Consider the following 21,437-nt stretch of genomic DNA (forward strand, 5'->3'; position numbering starts at 1 on the left):
ACGAGGTGCTCAGGAGGCCCTCCACTCTGCCTGGAATGGACTTCCAGTGACTTTCTTCACTATATGATGTCTAATATCTCTGGTAGGTTACTCTCTGGTAAGCCTAACATATCATGCTCTGCAGATGCTATTTCTTGAAGGTAAGATTGCAAGGAAATGAGTGGAGAAATGAGAAGAATTTGTGGCTATTTTTACAACATAGCCACCTCTGCTTTTAGTGCTAGTTATTTTTAGCTCATCTAAGTTTCTTAATGCAAACCTTTACTTTCTTTTGAGCACTGAACTTAATAAATAGAGAATCTCTGAAATTATATCATTATATTTTTGATATAATGCATATTTGATGATGTGTATGTGTGACTATTGAATATCAGAACCTTACATTCAAAAGATAGCTTAATCTGATAAAACAAAAAGTTATACACGCTGGCCATATGCCTCAAAAATTACCTGACACTTTGAATTACATTTCATTAGCACCTCTACATTTTCACCCATATTATTGGCTTTTCCTAGTAAGGGAGTTCAATGACAGCACATTGTAATTAAGTAGCCAATATATAAATAATGAATAAAGGTTTAAGACAAAAAAAAAGTCTATCCTTCCCAAAGGAGTTTATTTTTTTTAACATCTTTATTGGAATATAATTGCTTTACAATGGTGTGTTAGTTTCTGCAGTTTCTGCTGTATAACAAAGTGAATCAGCTATACGCCTACATATATCCCCTCCCTCTTGCGTCTCCCTCCCACACTCCCTATCCCACCCCTCTAGGTGGTCACAAAGCACCGAGCTGATCTCCCTGTGCTGTGGCTGCTTCCCATTAGCTATCTATTTTACATTTGGTAGTATATATAAGTCCATGCCACTCTCTCACTTCGTCCCAGCATACCCTTCCCTCTCCCCGTGTCCTCAAGTCCATTCTCTATGTCTGCATCTTTATTCCTGCCCTGCCCCTAGGTTCTTCAGAACCATTTTTTTTTAGATTCCATATATATGTGTTAGCATACGGTATTTGTTTTTCTCTGACTTAACTTCACTCTGTGTGACAGTCTCTCGATCCATCCGCCTCACTACAAATAACTCAATTTCATTTATTTTTATTCCCCAAAGGAGTTTTATGACAAGGTACTATGGATGAGATATGCCACCCTACTTGAATCAGAGTATATTAAGGCCCATAATAAGCATGAGTTGTCTCCAACTCCACATGGTGGTGTCACCTTGCACCTCACAGCCTGCTCTACCCCACTGCCTCATGACACACATGTCAATCTTCTTCCTAGGACAAAATCCAGGGCTCAACTCAGGCACAAGTAATAAAGTATATTGTTTTCATCAATGTACTGCATTTCTGACCCATAACGTGAGTTCGCCTTCTCTTTTCCTCTCTTCATTTTCATAATGTAATACACAATTAAAACAAAACTATTATCTCCACCCTAGAAATTATACTTCTTCACTTGGCTTGGAATCTACTACCCTACTTAGTAAAACACAGGTGTTCTGGAAAATTAGAAAACCGAGACATTCTGGTATGACTAAGTAGAGAACAATAATATAAATGGGCCAAATATTTGGCATAAAATATGAAGACTATGTCTAAATACTAAGTTATTCACAGTATTAATTTGACTCTTCTGTCATTACCATAGTGCTTTTTCTTTCTGAGCAGACTATAGAGTGGTACATGCACATGATGTTCCATGGTGTTCAAAATTGTTGCCTTTTGTTTGCAAACTTAGGGAAAATGAGGTCAATTCGATTCTCATTTAGTTGGCTTTGTTCAATGTAAAACAGAAGTAGTACTCAATTTCTCTTTGATGATTAGAATAATGGCTAAGCTCACCAAGGCTAGAAATATGGATAGTAATTTGAATATTCATAATCCATGACTCGGTAAAAGGAAAAGAATTAGCTATATCAAAAATATACATAAATATCATAAAAAGAGTAGTATTTGAAACCCAGTGAACATGTAACAAAACTATTCTGAAAAAAAAAAAAAAACTCTTGTGTTTACCATTTTCATGCTATATACCCTGTTAAGTGGCTGGCTGCAAAAGAACCCCGTTAATGATCAGGATCGACATGGTATTCTTTAAGCCACCATTCATTTTAACCATAAAATTATGTGTATTTAAATAAATCGAGAGTCAGTAACTTTTATGTTACAAGGAAAATATGACATCCTATAGCTAAATATTTTGAACACCTAACTTCTGCTTATTTTACCTTAATTACGACATTATGCTTTGACATTAAATGGAAAACATAATCTGATTTATCAAAAAAGATTACAAAATTAGTACTTTCAGGACACATATTTATTTTCCAATTAATTCCATTGATCTTACAGGCAGAATAGTATCTTGATCTATTACATTCAACAACACCAAAAAGTCTACAACTCTGGTGTCAATATCAATAATTACTAAAAATCGAGCAAGCAATTTACAGCTATCTGCAGTTAAGGAAATTAGACCCAAAAGGCATGTAACAGCAATAACAATAAAATAGTATTTGTGTTAAGACATAAATAGCCAACATAAATTTAGTACCTCAGGCATTTTTCTAATTTATACAAATTTTGGAAATTGAGGAGCACACTGGCCAGTCCACCAATGATCATGAAAGAGAAAATACATAAATGTGCCTATTTTGCTAATAGTATATGTTCAGCACTTTAGCTTGACATTGTGTGGTACAGTTATCCCTTCCAAGCATTAGACGTCAATACTACATATGCCTCAAGCTCTTTTACAGATGAATGATCTGATGAAGATGCCCTCATTTCAGAAACTAAGGTCATTAATGTTTATCTTCACTTGTAACATTTCAGAAGACTTGCTGAACCTAAAGAAAGCCCAATCTCAGACTGCTGGATGAACAGCGACACCTAGTGGTCATTTTACCCCTAAACAAATATGTTAAAAGTATAAACTCAAGGGTATCCATGAAACAAGTGAAATTGCCACAAATGCATCACCTTTAATAGCGACACAAGCCTATTTCCAATGAAACTGTATCTGAAAATCATAAATACTTTTAGTAGATTTTCTCTTGATCAGTAATAATACAAATTTAATGAAAAGCCAGCACTGGACTTCGAATCTTTATTCTTAATCAACAACCCTTATATAGGTAAATATCCTCCTTTGTAGATTTTTGTAAAAATCCAATTTCAATTTTTTCATGTCTGAGTTCTTGCTCATAAAAGGATGACATAAAGAACTCTGAAACACTCTGACCTACTGAATAATCAGTTTTGTGGCTCTTTTATGAATACATGGTTTGGAATGTCCCAGAAACAAATTCAGACAGTCTATACAACAATGCACTGAGGTTCAAAATCAAGACACTATAAAAGCTGCCACTCTGTTCATTATTATTGGATTGAGTTTACACTGGAGATGTTATTAATTTTTTGGAAACAGAGAGTATCCAGTTCAACAATATTTTCTAACACAACTGATTCATGAATTATAGAATCATTTTACCATCAAAAAGTCATTGTTTAGTAGGTATGACTGTTTCCTGTTAATGAAAAAGTTGGTAGGTACATTCTTTGGCCATCTGCACAGCCCATCTGAGGCAGTCCAAGCAAGCTTCTGCTGTTCGCTGGAACCTTAGCTCACCATTCCCCATACCTGCTTCCCGTCACACCTAACACTGCTCCCCACGCCTTTCTGGCCAACTCCAGAGAAACTCCACCTTCCTGTCACCAGGAAAGATTCTTCCTGAGCACAAACTGTATCTTGCAGTTCCATTATTGTTCATGGGACACACAGGGTTTTTCCCTTCCAGATGGACTGAGGCACCCCCTACAGTGCCCAGACATACATGAAGGAATATAGGTAGAATCACTATCTATCAACGTATTTCATCTCCCCTAAATCAATTGCCAAGGATCAAGACTAGATTTTCTCCTTCCCTGTAACCTTTTAAGGCTTTGTTGATGACAATAAATAGATGCAAGGTTTAGACAACAGTTTTTGCATTAACACACCAGCCTCCCTAAATGCAGAATGAGCCTATTTAACACTCCCAGATCAACAAAATACCCACTCCCCAGCCACATGCCATGCTAGCAGTTACCTGGGACATTCACCTAAATGCCACCTGTGGGCACAAAAGGGCTGGAGAGACAAAGACTCCCAGTGACTGTTCACAACAGTCCACAGGAGTGATATCTCACAGGCACCTTCGAATTGGGGAACCATGAGGAAATTTCAGAGTTTCATGTAAATGCTAGTCACACATGTTCCAGTAGGCATCTCATGCCCAAGTAGGTAATCAGTTAATTTTAATAAATTAGCGACTGTGATTTATGTGCATTTAAAATTAACACTAAGGTCAGATTAGGTGCTATAAGTGTAAAGCCCAGGGTTTTCTCCAGCCAACTCTCCGCAGTAACTCCCCAGTCCTCTTTTTCCAAGGTCCTCAGTTACAGGAGGATGCATGGGCTGTAGCCACAAGTAGTCGAATATAATGTTTACTAAGGGGACAGGCAGCCATGAGTGGCATCGGAGGCACCTGGAAGTTGCATTCTATTGTCATCATTATATAGACTTCATTCTCCCTTTTCCCCCTTCTTTGGCCCTTTGCCTCCCTTATTTCTGCCTAAAGCTAACAGTGAGAGTAGGAAGCACTGCTGTGCCCTGCTGCTATCTGAACTCCTGTGTTGAGTAACAAAGATGATTTCTGAATTCCAGGAGAAAATACTGCTAACTATTCAACATTCAACACACCCAGATAGTCTCAGATGAAGAGCTACGGGCAATCATAGGTTATTATTACTGTCTGCTCATAATAATAAACTTCTCCCCCAAAATAACCCAGAACTTGAACTGACATTTTGAGGGAAAGGTCTATTCTCTACCTGTCAGCATTCACATATCTTGACTTTGCACATGTTTTAAGGAGGAATTAGTTCAGGTTTGCAAATAAGTCCTCTCAGAGTTACCAGCCCACAAAACCATCTTCATTGCCTCCTCTCCCTGCATAAATGAGCCAAAGAGTAAAGTAAATTATGCTTTTTACTAGCTGCCCAGGGTCATTCTTCACTGGGCCTGGAAGAGTGGAGAAGGGTCTAGTTGAATGGCTAGATGAGTTGCCGCCACCAGATCCCCACAAGCCTAGAAATAATTTGGTCTGGGTCTGAGCACTAATATCATGCTGCCAAGTCTCTTTCTGAAAAGCATAAAAGCAAAATATCCCATTCCTGCAAGAAAACCAACCACAAGGATGGTGCCAAGAACTTTTGGGGCCCTTTTCTTGGCCACCCGGAATGCGGTTGGCAACACCGCAGAGATTAATATATTGTTGACATGTCCTAAAACCTTGTTAAATGTTTTTCTCTTCAAGACACGCTCGTAATAGGTTTCCAAGTTCGGTCGCTTTCCATTTCCCCAGTTTCTCCTTGCAAACCCCAGGAACTTCAGTCGATGCAGTGTAACAGCAAGCGAGATGTCAGCCAAGGTGAAGGATTCCCCGCAGAGCCATGGCTGGCGGCCCTCTTCTAATTAGAGAAAGGGACATGGAGGATGAGGGGCAAGCACTGTACAAATAGACTTTGGTTGGCATCTTTGGTCTTAGTCTTGACGGCAAGGGGGAGGGTAGCAACAGATGAAGGCCATGGTACATTTTCTTGACAATACTCAGCAAGTAATTCTATGCTTTAAAAAAAAAAAAAAGTCCATGCAAATGTATCCCAAGCTAAGGGAGACTTGTTTGCCATCTGTCAGGCACCTGGGTCCCTAGGTGCCGCTAGAGCCACTTGAGCTCAAAGCCTGTCTATCATTTTGAGGGGTGGAGAGCCTCCAAGCCAAAGGAGTTAACAGATATTTCCTTCTGGGTTAAGAAAATGACAGGTGTACTTAAGGAAAATCCATATGTCACTCAGTAGTTGCCACTTTTAGTTACTTATTTAGAGAGTCTCTATTGTGAAGCAAGTTCCAGGTAAAATCGTCTTTAACTTTGTTGTCAATCAGAATAGTGCAAATGGTCCATATGTCTGCACCTGGGCTTCATCGTGAAGCCAGGTTCACAGGTGCAGCCGGTGGATGCTCACCAGCCAGCCTGCACATATGCACAGGCTGGCTCCCATGTTATACTTTACTTCAATTTGCAGTTTTTCTCCCTGCCTAAGGAAAAAACTAGAGGGAGCGTTCAAGCAGGTACTCAGGTTATTCAACCAAACTAACTACTTTAATTAAAATTTGTGAAACAGGCCAGGTAGGAATCTACGAAGCATAACTTAAATTGTGCAGAAAAATTCTTCACCAGTCATATTTCACAGAGATGCAGAGTTACAATTAGACACCTGGGTTTTGCTGAATTTGATACCTAGTATTGTTGCTATCATAATTTAAACTGCCCATGAGTACTAACAATTAAAAACAGATTACAGAATGTTTTTGGTGAAACCTAAGAATGTTCCCGTAAATACTCCTGATGTCCAGAAAAAGAGAAAAAGGACACAAATGAGAACCTACCTGGGGTTTCTTCATTTCTTCTTTGCAACTCAGTTTCAACCTGATCCAAGACTTTCTCCAATTCATCAAGAATTTTCTTCAAATATTTGACATTGTCGTGGTCAAGGAGCTTTGACTAATCAACAAAAATAACTTATAGGTTATTTATGCCTGTAAAAGTAATCAGCGTAGAGCAGAGCAGATACAAACTCTTACAGAGTTGAAGCCTGTTTATTCTCGACAATGAGAAGAAATAGAATAACTTTGTTAAAGCAAAAGCAAACCTGACAGAAAATGCCCTGGCTGTGAAAATATCCCAGGGGTCAGACCCACTGTTCACTGGCAACTCCTGTGGAACCAAATGATCAGAGAGGGCAAAGAATATGAGAGGCACAAAGAGACTCCTCTCGTGCCCAACTCCAGAACGGAACGTTGGCAGCTTTCAACAAATGAATAACTGAGGGCTCAGAGATGCGAGAGGAATCTGAATGCAGTGAGTTAAAGAGCAGGTAGAGGGCTTCCCTGGTGGCGCAGTGGTTGAGAGTCCGCCTGCTGATGCAGGGGACACGGGTTCGTGCCCCGGTCCGGGAAGATCCCACATGCCACGGAGCGGCTGGGCCCGTGAGCCCGCGTACCGCAAAAAAAAAAAAAAAAAAAAAAAAATAGAGCAGGTAGAGAGTAAGGAGTGCTGTGTGTGCAGGCGTTTCTCTGGAGAAGCTCACTTTTTTAGCTCATGTAGGATAAAGGAGGCTGGGAAGTAGAGGCAGGATTGGGAGTGCTGACGTTTGCTAGATTTTCAACATGGGAGAAGCTTTACACAGTTTGTTGGAGGAAAGAATCAGCAGAAAGAGAAAGGCTGACTCTAACCGATGAAGCAAAGACCTGCTCCTCAGGAGGCAGACACATCCAAATGGATTAACTCAAAACGGATTCAAGACTTGAAAGTAAGACCCGAAACCATAAAACTCCTAGAAGAAAACACAGGCGGTAAGCTCACTGACTTGGTCTTGTTAATGATTTTTTTTAATCTGACACCAGAAGCAAAAGCAACAAAAGCAAAAATAAACAAGCGTGACTACATTAAACTAAAAAGCTTCTTTCTGCACAGTAAAGGAACCCATCGACAAAACGAAAAGGCAACCTACTAAGTGGGAGCAAATACTTAAAAATCATATATCTGGGCTAATATTCAAAATCTATAAAGAGCTCATATAACTCAATAGCAAACAAACAAACAATCCAATTTAAAAATGGGCAGAAGATCTGGATAGACATTTTTCCAAAGAAGACATACAATGGCCAATAGGTACATGAAAAGATGCTCAACATTGTAAATCATCAGGGAAAACAAATCAAGACCACAGTAAGATATCAACTCACCCCTGTTAGAATGGCTATTATCAAAAAGTCAAGAAATCACAAGTGTTGACAAGGATGTGGAGAATGGGGAACACCTGTGTTCTGTTGGTGGGAATGTAAATTGGTGCAGCCACCATGGAAAATAGTATGGAGGTTCCTCAAAAAATTAAAAATAGAACTAACATATAATCCAGCAATTCTACTTCTGGGTATTTAGCCAAAGAAAAACAAAAACACTAACTCGAAAGATATCTGCACTCCTATGTTCATTGCAATATTATTTACAATAGCCAAAACATGGAAACAACCTAAGTGTTCATCAATAGATGAAGGGATTAAAAAATTGTGATTGGTGTATATAGAATGGAATATTTTTCAGCTATTAAAAGACTGAAATTTTGCCATTTGCAACAATGTGGATGGACCTTGAGGGCATTACGCTAAGTGAAATAAGTCAAGGAGAGAAAGACAAATCCCATATGATCTCTCTTATTGGTGGAATCTAAAAACAAACAAATAACCAAGCTCATAGATGCAGAGAACAGACTGGTGGTTGCCAGAGGCAGTGGGGTGAGGGGTTGGAGAAATGGGTGAAGGGGATCAAAAGGTACAAAGGAAAAAAACTGAAAGGTATGTGGGGTATATATATTAAAAAAAAAAAACAAAAAAAACTCGCCGGTAGCTTTATTGGCATAAAAAAGTCATAGACAGAGGTCTAGCTGCCTCAAAGTGGAAAAATACCTGAAATGACAGATTCCTACAATATTTTATTAACTTGCTTTTACATTTTATAAGTTTCCTTGGCAACCAGCATGAGCGATGACTGCTTTTTAAGCAATTGTCGTTAGGTCTGAATATCAAATCTAATAAAGAAAAATTCTTTCTAAAAGCAGAGCATAAGCCGAAGGTAACATGTGTTCTGGTGACTTGCGATATTTCATAGAATATGTTCTAAAAACTAGTGATGCTGTACAAAAAGTAGAACATTTAATACAAACAGCGGATGTCAGTTGAGGACAGCCCGGTTTACTTACCTGAAGTCGCTTCTGTTTTGCAATGTACGCCTCTTGTAAATCTGGGTTTTCTTCGGCAAGTTTTTTCAGTTCAGACTCTGTGTTACCAATTTGGCCTGATAACAAAATCATTTTTGAAACAGAAAATTATTTCCTCCCTTCCATAAAAGAAACAAAGAAAAGCAGGGACACTCAATGGTAAGAGCATAAGCCCTGGGGGTCATGCCCTTCCTCTGCCTCAGACTCCCTGTCTGTGTGCCTCAGTTTCCTCACTTTTAAAATGGAGCTATCTGGTGCTTTGTGACCACCTAGAGGGGTAGGATAGGAAGGGTGGGAGGGAGAAACAAGAAGGAGGAGATATGGGGGTATATGTATATGTATGGCTGATTCACTTTGTTATATAGCGGAAACTAACACACCATTGTAAAGCAATTATACTCCAATAAAGCTGTTAAAAAAAAAAAAAACTACAGACAAAGTCTACATAAATAAATACTGCACTCTGTTAAAAGAAAAAAAGTTTAATGCATGAGACCCCCTATGTACACACGTTGTCTCTCTCTCTCTCTCTCTCTCTCACACACACACACACACACACACACACACAAACACACACACACTGGAGCAACCAGTTGTTCTTTTCTTCCTAGTGACTCTCTACTCTTTTTCTTAAGATCCTCTCTCACTTGTAACATTCTGACTTTCCTGAACTATAAGGGTGACCTTTCAGCTATTATATTACTAAGAAGAATGAATCAGGAAAAGAAGAAAACTAAACACCCGTCTTGATCCTTTCATTATCCTCTTAAAAGGGCGATTCTACCTCTACATTGTTCCTCTGCATCAAAGGACCCTGCCGCTTATCTCAGTAGGTGGGAGCTGCTAAAGTGAAAGACAGGTAGAACCTTGTCCTGGCAAAGCCCATTAACAATTCCCAGGAAATAAAAATAGAATCTGGGTAAATAAATAAATAAATAATAAAATAAAGTGGAGCTCTCAGAGTATCTGCCACACAGGCTGAGAATGAAACGGGAGGCACCGTGGAAAAGCATTGAACGCAAAGCCCAGCACATAAGCGCTTGAACAGGTTAGTTCTACCTTTCAATACCTTCCAAGTTTTCTGTAATAAATTTCTATGGAAAGGGAAGGGAAAAGCCTTATTTAGAGAAATATTTACTCTAGGGAAATATAGTCAGGATACTTGTTTCAAATCATATAATGAGTATTTCTGAGGAGAAGGCGGAGGAACAAGAGGAAGGTGAGAAGCTGGAAGAGGGAGGAGAAAAATGGAAGGAGGGAGAGCAGGGCAGGTAAGGCAAGAGGAGAGGAGTAAGGAGGAGGGGGTCGAAAAGAAAGTAAAGTAGTGTCAGTAAGAGAACTGTAAAGGCGAGGTATGATGCAACAGAAAGAACGCGCTTTCTGGAATTGAAGCTCTGGGTGTGAGTGTTCCTGGTCAAAACCCCCAGTCTGATCACAGCCCCTTCCCTTTTCAATCCCCTGGGCCATGGAGCACACCTTCTCACCTTAATTAGTTGTTTGTATCTTTGTATCCCACGCACTGACCCTTCCCTATCCTCAGGGCAGAAGGAAGGAGAGAGCTGGAGGTCACAGCTCAACCTCAGTGAATCTCCGATCACTAAACTCAGAGGAAGAGTAATGGGTACACAGCCTGTAGCCCAGCTCTTCACATAATGAAACAAAAATTAAGGACCAGAAATGTGAACTCAGTCGCCCATAACTCCCAGCAGATCCCAGCTTTCCTTATTTCCTAGTCCATTTGTCCATGAGAACATGTTACGTTCTCTACTTTTCCACAGGCCACTCTTCTGAGTTTTATTTAAGCTTGGCCCTCAAGGCCAAGAGCTGGAAAATCAGGTCCTGTAGACAATAAATGTCCAGCTGAACAGCTGAAGCACAGATTCATCTGACTGGTGCGTGGATCGATATATAACATGCACGTCCATGAAGCAGACTCAACAACCCTGCCCCCAAGTCTTCCTGAGGTGTGCTAGGTCTCAAAAATGAATTAAAAGAAACTTGAGACAGAATTCCAGGTCTTTAAGATCTTTACATACTGCGAATCCTTGTTGTTGCATAAGCTGGGATCATGGAGTCCACAGTTAGCTCAGGATGTAAAATGCAGCCGTGTGTATAGGCATCCATGGGCAAGGAGTCAAGCAGTTCTCGATAATGTTGTACCCGTGGGTAATACATGCTTCCTTTATCAGGCATTAACCTGGGTGTTTTTTCTAAAATACACACACAAACACATACACAAACATTGAAGGAAAAGTTACAAACAAGGTGTTACATCCAAAAGCAAGAAACAAAAAACTCCAGCCCCTCTACATTAACATTTTCAGTATTATATGAAGGGATTTAAAGGATGATATCTCTCCAGCCCAGACATTCAAAATTTGAATTGGACTGAGGTACCAGACCAGATTCCCAAACCACGATCACACTTCTCCACCTTGCAAATCACTACTCTCAAGGTCTAGTTTTTTATGCCAACTCCTCTGAGGAAATTTTCCCAACCTTCCACAACTACCAACATCTGACTAAGTCAAGTGTGCCTTCCTCTGTACATGCAAAATACTCTGTACATACTCCATTATAGCCCTTATCACCTTAATTAGTTTGTATCTTTTTGCCCCATAAACCCCTTCAGGGCAAGGAATGTATGATCCGGAGTCTAGCATAGTGTCTCATACATTTTAGGCCCTTGGTAAATGTTGGTTAAGTGAATGAAGGCTCATTATGGAAAGATGATCAGGGACCACACCTTCCCAGTTTCCAGTTAATACCAAGAGTGATCCCATTGATGCTATGCGAATGGGAATTGATAATCTTCGTGGAATTCACCAGCAATTTCTAATATTTTATCTCTGGGAAGTGGGCTCTACATAAATCTTCATTTGCTGGTTAAACTCTAAACTATAGACTCCTTAAAGGCAGGGACGATGTATTGTTCTTTGTTGAATCCCAGTGCGCAATATAATGTTTGGCTCATAGTAGGTGTTGAATAAATTTCAATTAATGAGTTAATATATTCCCAAATTGCTAGTTATTATAGAATATTTGAGCTGCAGAAGCTCTGTAGCAATTAATGAGGACACTGAGATATATAGGCTGAGACATTCTCCCAAGATCCCACAGCTAATTAGAGGCAGACCAAGAACCAAAGTCATTAACTCCTAATGCAACGCTCTGTTTTATTATATCATTGTAACATCTTCAAAGGGTTTACTTCTCAGACACTATTCAAGAAGAATAAAAATGAACCATGTGATCCAAAGGTCAGGGCTAAGTCCCTACAGAATCTATTCCCACTTCTGACTCTCAGACTTCCCCTAAGAAAAAAATGCCAACAAGCTTATTAATCTAACAGGTGAAAAGAATGACCTCAACTCTACTCATTTATTTTTTGCTTATTCGCTTACTCATTTAGTTTGAGTTATTTATTTAATTTGGAATCCTTTTGAGCATCACACGCTCTTTCATAAGCATTGACAATTCAGAGTTGGTTGGAGAGTAAGATTTCAGGCAAGATCTCATAATGCCAGACCAAGTAGTATAAGATTTTAAGCCAACAGGCTATTTCTGACTCTCTAAGAAAAAAGAATATGGATTACTCCTCAAACCAGTGGGCAAATGTCTAATTCCCTGCTGGGAGTCCAATTCTGAAGTCTGCATTAGAATGACCAAGAATGAAGGGTCAGCTACATTCTGGTCGTCAACTGTGAACTTGCCCAACTAGAGCACACTTCCTTGCTGACTTTTCAGGATCTCAGAATATCACCAGGATCCCAACCAATGCATGGTAAACATTCCCATGAGGATAACAGACTGGAGGCCTTCTAAGGTCCTTGAAATTCTAAAGAGTTCTCAACCTTTTGTGTGCCACTGACCTCTTCTCAAAATAATGTTCTTAAATGCATAAAATACAAGACATAGGATTGCAAAGGAAATTGATTATATTAAAATAAACTATCAAAGTAATTTTAAATTATAAAATACTAATATGGGTGTCTTTTTATTAATACACTAACAAAAGCTAGCAGCAGGTCTAATAACTACCATAATTTCAAAGTAGTGATTGGCATAAGTGATATTTTAAGATATCTGCAATAACTTGATATGCCATGAACACATCACAGTCACATGAACATACGAACAAAGTCACAGGCACTCCTGATATTGCTTTGGATTATGCCTACATTGGAAATGAAAGGAAATGATAAATTTCTGTTTGAAATTAGTGAAAAATAAAGATGTAATTTTTTCCCCTCTAAGATATCAAATGTCCTGAATTCTATTCACAGACCACTAGCGGTAAAAGTTCTCAAAGTATGGTCTAAAAACCCCTGGGCTTCCTGAAGACACTCTCAGGGGGTCTACAAGTCAAAGCTATTTTTATAGTAATACTAAGATGTTAATTGCTTTTTCACTCTTATTCTCTCTTGAGTGTACGATGGTATTTTCCAGAGCCTATACAACATGTGATAACTCCATCACTCTGGCATTAATGGAATGTGGGGTTGTATATTCTTGTATTTTAAACTATTCTCAATTTTAATTTCTAGTTTGATAGATATTGATAGATAGAACACATAAACAAAAGCTCTCAAATGTCCTCCTTAACTTTTAAGACAAAGGGGCCTTGAAACCAAAATGTTTAAGAACCACTGTTCTGGGGGGTCCAAGAACCACAGGTTAATAACCATAAATGATACGGCATTTTAAAATGCCTCTCAAGTGGGTAAGTTTATAGCTACTGGCTCTGGCTGCTTTCTTGTGCCAGGTCGGGGGGCTGTCTTCAGAAGAGCATACGACTTCCTTCCTGGGAAAGAGAATAAAAGCAGGAAAAACAGCATCCAATTGCTTTCTGGCGAAGGTCCATCTGGCCAAGTCTGAATCCAAAGATTTGAATGCACGAAAGCAATCTTCTACTCAGTGCTCCATTACTATATAACTATCTCCTGAAACACTTTGTCAGGCAGAGCATCAGATACCCACTGAACCCATGTTCTTTTCCAAGCTCACTTTCTCTCTTCAAGGACACCCTGTCCAGTATCACACATCCAATGTGCCACCAGCACACAAAAGTGTCCAGTGCCTCTGGAAAGAGAGTTTTTCAAAAGACAACTGGGAATTTCCTTTGAATTATACAGAAAATCTTCCCTCGCATTCTCATTTTATTTTCCAGTCCTTCCATAAAGCATTTTTGTTACGATACTAAAAAGAGAAAATCTTTTCTTGGTATTCTACCTCAATCAGGAGTGAGAAAGCAATAGAAGGGTTACAGGGTTTGAGAAACAGGCAATAAGAATAATTCTGGGAACTCTTCATTGGGGTGGAAGGTTGCAGTAGTGGAAGCCAGGATCAGTGACTAAGCTGGAAGAATAAATAAGTACATTGGCATAAGACCTGACGTTGTAGAAGTGAGTAAGGACAAAGGTAGGTCTTGTACTGCACCTAAATTTAGGCAGCAAATTAGAAACAGGCAGATAGACATAAAGCAGAAAGATGTGATAAACAACAAAGAGAGAAAACAAAAGAACAAAATTCTAAATCAGAAAGAAACAATAAAAGCATTCTGTAACCATTTAATGGGGACCAACAGCTCCATATATTCTCAAGTCCCTGTACTGTTTGGTAGAATAACAATGGCCCTGAGCCATTAAAAAAATTACATTCAGTTTCCCCAAGAGCAAAAACTAAAAAGAATCTAGGGGCTTAAAGGCATACGTTTTAATTATTTTCCTAAATTGGCTGCTTTGATTTCCTACACTCCCCAGTGATGGCAGATAAAGGAGGCATTATTATGACTATTTTCTAGAAAGATACCCCCTAGGTCTATTTGAATAGTTGTCAGGTCTTCCTTCAATGAGAATAGATTAGACTTCATTTCTATCTCTATCCCTTTGCCGATTTTTTATTTTACTTAGATCACTTAGTGATGACATTGGTACGTAAGATAATATGCAGCATGTAGCTGAACAAAATTGTACCCTTCAACTAGTCATACACCAGGCTATTAAAAATATAATAATGGTAAACAATTAAATTATGACCTGAAGCAAAAGATATGGTTACAAACTGACTACAATTCAAGGCTGCCATAACTTCAGAGCTAGGAAGATCAAATCTAAACACAGATGAGAAAAAACACGATGTCAAATTACACAAGTTCATTACACACATCCAGAATTTTCTGAGACACAGCCAAATTTGTAGCAAGATAGTCAATACATTTTATACCTTAAATGTTTAACTACTTTTTAATTGGTAGTATATTTAAAACTTTTATAGGAACATTCATAATTGGGGGGCAGAAATTCCTAGATCAGATAGTTTGTTCCAATTATTGTATACACATAATATAGAACCAGGACCTCTGTAATTTTAACACCCCATCCTGTTCACTAAAATTGAACAAATCAGAGAAAGTTTTTTTTTTAATTACTTTTTAAAACCACTTTTATTGGCATAATCATGAGTTTTAAAGACTCATTTTCTTTTCCTTACCATATACCATATTTTCTCTGCACTCAGTTACAATCCTTTGTGCTAACCTGCAATTTCAGTAGATGTGCGAAAAAGTGTATAATGTTATTCAACTATATATGAGACTCTTTTAGTAACAGATATAAAATTATTTATTCTATGACCTTAACAATAATTGAAAATTCCTTACATAAATAACTATATTTTTAATATAACAGTAATTTCAGAATGAATATTATCTTTAAAATCTGAGTTGATTTTCAATATATATTGATAAAACTATATTTATAAAATAAATTTATATTTCCTAATCAGACTTAGTATGTGATACTTTAATATATACCAGAATACTTGGATTATTTCCAAACCAAATTCTTTTCCTAAGAATACTTAAAATGATATATCTAGACATAAGACATGGGATATAGTCTTCAGAGAACTGTTATAAAATATATTAAATTACCAAAATTCAATATTCACCATATGACATCCTTGATTCCAGGTTACCACTGATTGGCAGTAATAAACAGTATATATTCTAGTATTTTGTAGTTATTTCATGCTCTCTTTTTTTTTTTACTTCTAAAAATCTGAATTTAATTGGGATGCCAGATTCCTAGCAATTTACATTTTTAATTTTCCAGATAATCTGGAGATTACATGCTCACTTTTTTTTATTATTTGGTGGCCAAGCTACAGTTCACTAAAAGAGATTATGATATACCAAAAGGATGTAAATATGTAAATACTGATTATACAGAAAGGTTGAGAAAGGTGTACAGGTCAGCAAGCCATCATTTTTAGTACAATCCCCAGTTGATAGACTAATAAAGGATAGCAAATAAGAGCAAAGGAGATGCCAGTTGACTACACTCTGTTCTTTAGATGAATGGATACACTTAATTAAAGTCTCTTATATAACCATGGGCAACTATACACCTCATGAAATCCATTCACTCATTATCATTCTAATTTGTCACCTTTCCTCAAAGTTCCATCCATAATTGGTCAAAATGCTGCATGTTCCAACCAGTTCAAATATAGCAGGTCACAATTTGCCATGTTCTAGACAGAATCTATACTTTTGAAACAACTTCAAATCACACTAGTCTTTTATTTCAATGTTGGCTTTTGTTGGTAACTTATTAGCAGGCCAGGTCTCCCATCCTTCATTAATGCGGCTGATTTTTTAAAACAAAATTCATATACTACTTTTAGCCTTGTTAAACTTTATCTTAGTTATTGTTCCATTTTATTGTTCCATGAGAAGCATTTCATAAGCTAGTCATCATTTTAACTATCACAGCTCACACATCTGCAAGTATAATAGTGTTTCTTTGATGTCTTTATTCAAATCATTTATGGAATTGTTAGACTCAGTCAGAGAATAGAAGCCTAAAAGAACACCAGTAGAGATCCCTGTCCAGGCTGACATCTGTTTTCAATAACTCATTCATTTTAATCATTCAAAAGTATTTATTAGCTCCCACTAAAGAACAGTCACCATACCAGGCACTGGGAATACAGTTGTTAATGAAACAGGCACTGTCTCTGACCTCGCGGTGCTTACAGTGGTCTACAAGTAATTGAAATAATTAAACTGTGATAAAATTATCATAGGATAAGTGAAATGAGAGAATATAGCTAAACAAGCAACATGGTATAAGAAATTCATAAATGAATATTCTTCATTATGGTGGTTTATTCGTCGGAAAATGTGCATTACTTTCATCTAGCCATATATGCTCCTTCATTCCACAGGGGTATCATATGACTTAACCTCACATGCTCTGCTTAAATCAAGATACACTGTATGTAGAACTATGCCCAGCACCTAATAGATTCACTTTTTAAAGTGTTAAAGACATTCTCCAGTAATGTAAAACTTAAGCTGTTTCCTTTTCATCGAGATACTCAAAAAATATATACTTTAAAATTTTTTGACAACACATTCTAGAACTCTGCCACACTTAAAGACAGTAATTTATAGCACTGCTTAAAGCTTAAGCAATTATTTAATGCACAGTAATTTGTAGTAGTGCTTCTCAAACTTTTATGTATATATGAATCACAAGGGAATCTTGTTAAAATGCAGATTCTGATCCAAGAGACTTGCAGTAGAGTCTAGAATTCTGCACTTCCAACAAGCTCCAAGGTGATACCAGTGCTGCTGGTCCATGGAATACGTGTTAAGTAGCAAGGATTAGAATTCAGCCTCCCCTCTCGTTAACAATTGGGATAACATTTGTCTCTCTCTTGTCTGGCCCTTTTCCTAATCTCCATGAGTTCTTAATGATAAATACAAATTATCTCAATGATCACTGTGATAATGCTTATATGTTTGTTTTTTATTTTAACACTTTGACACAACTTCATCTGGAGACTAGACGCCTGCATTTATATAACTGTTTTCTTACTGTCTTCATAGCTACCATGGGTTTTAGTTCCCTTAATCTTAATCTTCCTTTACCCTTTCCAGTTGAATGACTACTCTCCTTGGGAAACGGGAAAGAGTGAAATAAGAGTTGATTGGACTTGCTTTATCTCTGCAACTGATAAAACAATATCACCTAATCCAAGAGGACAAACTGAAAAGTGAAGTCACCACAGATATGCAACCAGTTTGCGATAGCTTCAGATTAAGAGCTAGAATTCTCGATTGTCTACTTATTCTATTGGTACAACCAGAATTAAAGTCCTTAGTTTCCATATTTTCCTCTTAATGTTTAGCCCACAGTACCTTCTCCTCTGATTCAATAAATAGTAGTAAGAAAAGGTCAGTATTCACCTTGAGTAGGACTCCGAATGCATTTCAGTTTTGCTATTATATAGTCAAAGAAAAAGAAAAAGCCTAAAAAAAATTTGATGAAGCCGAATAATCATTAACATTACTATACTGTAAAGTAATACTGTATATTACTGAATATCTTACAAGAGAGATAATGTCACGAAGAGGAGGAGAATGGTAGTAATAGTAGTTCAAGGGATGCTAACAAAAGATTTAAACATGATTTTCATATGCTATATCCTTTTAAAGTTTTTGATGATTTAAAGTAGAATTCTTATGCAATTATTTTGTCTTATTCACATTATTATAATCACTTCTCCCAAGAAATACAAATTATTATTCAACAGACTTGTCCATTTCCAAAAAGCTCAAGATTGAGAAAAATTGTCTTAAATCAATTAGCCCCCATTTTCTGTGGAGTCCCCAGCATTTAGACTTATAAGGAATAGCAAGTAATGATGGATGGAAAAGCAGTTTAGATCAGTGGCCACCTCCAATCAAAATCTTAGGGAACTAAACACTTGGGTTAAGAATAAGGAAAGCCCGCTGCTAATCTAATTCCCTGGGGTAAACTCCCCCGAGCCCCCATTTAGGTCCTATACCTATCTTTCTTCTAAGTACCTCAGACTTTTGGGGGCCTTATAATTTCCTTTCTCAGCTTCCAGTAATTTGGGGTTATATTCTGGTTTTATCTTGCCCAATTAACATCAACATAACTGGTGGCAGATGAAGAGTAGCTGGATCTTGTCGTGCAACTTCTTTTTCAGAAGAGTACTTAGCTAAGAGCCCTCTGTTCTGCTCTCAGTTCTGTCGGTGATCAGCTGTGTAATCCTGGGCAAATACTGAAGCTACAGTTTACCTCAAAGGCTTGTTATTAGGAAGAAGCAAGACAATGTGTAAGTGGCAATGACTATGAGAGATGGTCCATGTAATAGGAAGGTTTGGATTTGAAAGGCTTGCGTTCCAGCCCTAATCTGCCATAAAATAGCTCTTACCTTAGGCAACCACTCTGTTTCTCCTTCCTCATGTACAAAAGGGGAATAATTAGTCTACCATGCCTATCTCAGGTTGCTTTTTTTTGAAGACTGACTAGAACAGAAATTATAAAATGTCTGACACAAAACAGGCTATCAATAAATGACTGTTACTTAAAATCACTGTACAAATTTGAGCCCTATAATTCCTCACAAAAGATATAAAAATTCAAACCATACAGATGTAACAAGAGCAAAGATCTCCAAGTATACCAACATTCTAATCTCCCTCGCCTAAGATTTATTCCTCTTTTTCCCTCTTATTGTTTTTAAGGTAGAACCATTTAGTAGACTAAATGAAACTGATTTTCCTTTCATACTGTTCATTTAAAATCAATATTATGAATTTGACTTCAAGGCTAATAAATCACCACCACAAACCATACACCTGCAGGGTTTTTTTGCAAGTGAATTTAAAAGGAAAGTTCCAACATTAAAATTGGTAGTTTACGTGAAATCTTTTCAATGGAGTTACAATGGCTTTTACAAAATATATGCTATTGACCCATTTTATATTTGTGTGCTTATGGAAATGGAAAAGGTTGTTGGCACTAAACCACCATCATGAAACCAAAAAGAGGTGAGGAAGGGAGGAAATAGGAAGGAGGGAAGGAAGGAAGGGGGAAAGGAAGGGAGGGAAGGAAGGAAGACATATATTTGTGTTGAAAGTAAATCACAAATAGCCTTAACATTACCATCCAGGAAAGTCTGTTCAAGATAATCAATGATCTGAGTGGCCTCACAAATAATGTTTTCCCCGTGGATAAGGACGGGCACTTCTCCAGTTGAGTTCAAACGCATAAACCAGGGCTCATTGTGCTCACTCAGGGGCAGACTTACATCATGTTCCTCGCACTTCAATGCCTTTTCAGCAATTACCAAGCGCACCTGGAAGAGTTCACACTGGTTACCACAACGCGTGGAGGCTTTTAATTAAATGACATCCCTGGATACCACCAAGCAGCTCTTTTGTGCTTCCCTGAGTTATTAATATTTTCAACATTCTTTTCAACTATTCCTATTCCTGGAATTAACAAGTGAGATATATTCTAGCGTCTTCCTCTTATAAGTGAGGAAAGATAATTAAGTAATGAAAAGGATTCTGGCTATATTCAGAATCACTACTACTTTCTCGGTGTCCTAAACCTTACGATGTGTCCTCCCCATAATAAGGACCTGAAACAGATAGGCTAGGCCTGTTGAAGAGAGTGAATGCGACCAAGAGTAAAAGAAGGAACCCTAGACGATGTGATTGCAGGAAGGCGCTTCCCTCTGCCTCGCTCTCCACGGCCCCGGAGACAAGGCCTCCTGCCCAAATACCGAAAGCGATGCTTTTTTGTTGCATTTCACGACTGGTAGTGCCTTTGCACCTCAGACTGATGCTCCCTGCTCCCCTACAAGGCGCACCCCCGCCCCTCAGGGAGCGCCCGCCGGGGTTAGGGCGTCGGAGGCCTGTTTCTAAGTGGGCCGGCTTACCGGGGCAACACCCAGAGGGAGCTGTCCCGGTGCTGAAACCCGATCCGCACCGCCCGCCCGGCTGAGGCCTTTACCTTTTGAGAGCTGAAAGAATGCGTCCAGTGGTACAGAATGAGTTTAACCTCCGCGTCCGACTTGCCTTCCGCCATGAAGGGCGCTCCCCCTCTCTGCTCGTCCTGCCTCCGGGCCATTTAGGGGACGCGCGAGCGCGGGAGGGCCTCGCCTGTCCGCCCTTTACTTCTCCCAGCCACAGCGCCCTGCAAAGCGCCCTTAGCTTTGCCAGGATGCCACCCGATGCTCCGGGAAAAGAAGAGTTCGCGCAGATGAACGAATAGACCGCTGGGAAGTGTAGTTTCGTGGGCGAGAAAGCTGCGGGGGCGGGGGCGGGGGAGTCTGCGCACAGAAGTCACCTGGGAGGTGCAATTGGACGTTTTTTAGGGAAAACGATCTCAAATATGAGTCCCTGATTATTTAAGATGAGTAATGGAAATATTGATTGCAAATTATTCATCGGTTTTGTAGATGGAGTAGAGGTTGCTCAGGCATAAAAGCATCAATTTCCCAAGATACTTAGGGGTCCTCTTGGAGAGTCTGTGCCTTTGGTGGAAAGGAAGTTCCCGATTTACAGACAAAACAACAGGAAAAAGATTTATGAGTTTTCATTAGAAGATGCTATTATGCGGTCATGAAATAACAACAACAATAATAAATCTCATAAACAATGGCGAGTTAAAATAGACTAGTTAAACACAGAAAATATTTTGCCCATTTTAAAATTTTTT

General features: G+C 38.5%; 1 protein-coding gene across 1 annotated transcript; it reads right to left on the reverse strand.

Moving 5' to 3' along the window:
- Positions 1-2,320: 2,320 nt before the first annotated feature.
- Positions 2,321-20,880, reverse strand: GDAP1 (ganglioside induced differentiation associated protein 1). Its single transcript, XM_089899033.1, is given in 8 exon segments — positions 2,321-5,520; positions 6,497-6,611; positions 8,132-8,171; positions 8,173-8,213; positions 8,869-8,963; positions 10,923-11,096; positions 19,875-20,067; positions 20,730-20,880. Coding segments are annotated over 8 exon segments (1,158 nt in total). The 5' UTR covers positions 20,847-20,880; the 3' UTR covers positions 2,321-5,137.
- Between the last annotated feature and the right edge of the window lie 557 nt (positions 20,881-21,437).

Source organism: Delphinapterus leucas, chromosome 17 (assembly GCF_059928025.1).
Source record: "Delphinapterus leucas isolate spDelLeu-1000000601 "Yukka" chromosome 17, BTC_Dleu_Yukka2, whole genome shotgun sequence".
NCBI lineage: Eukaryota > Metazoa > Chordata > Mammalia > Artiodactyla > Monodontidae > Delphinapterus > Delphinapterus leucas.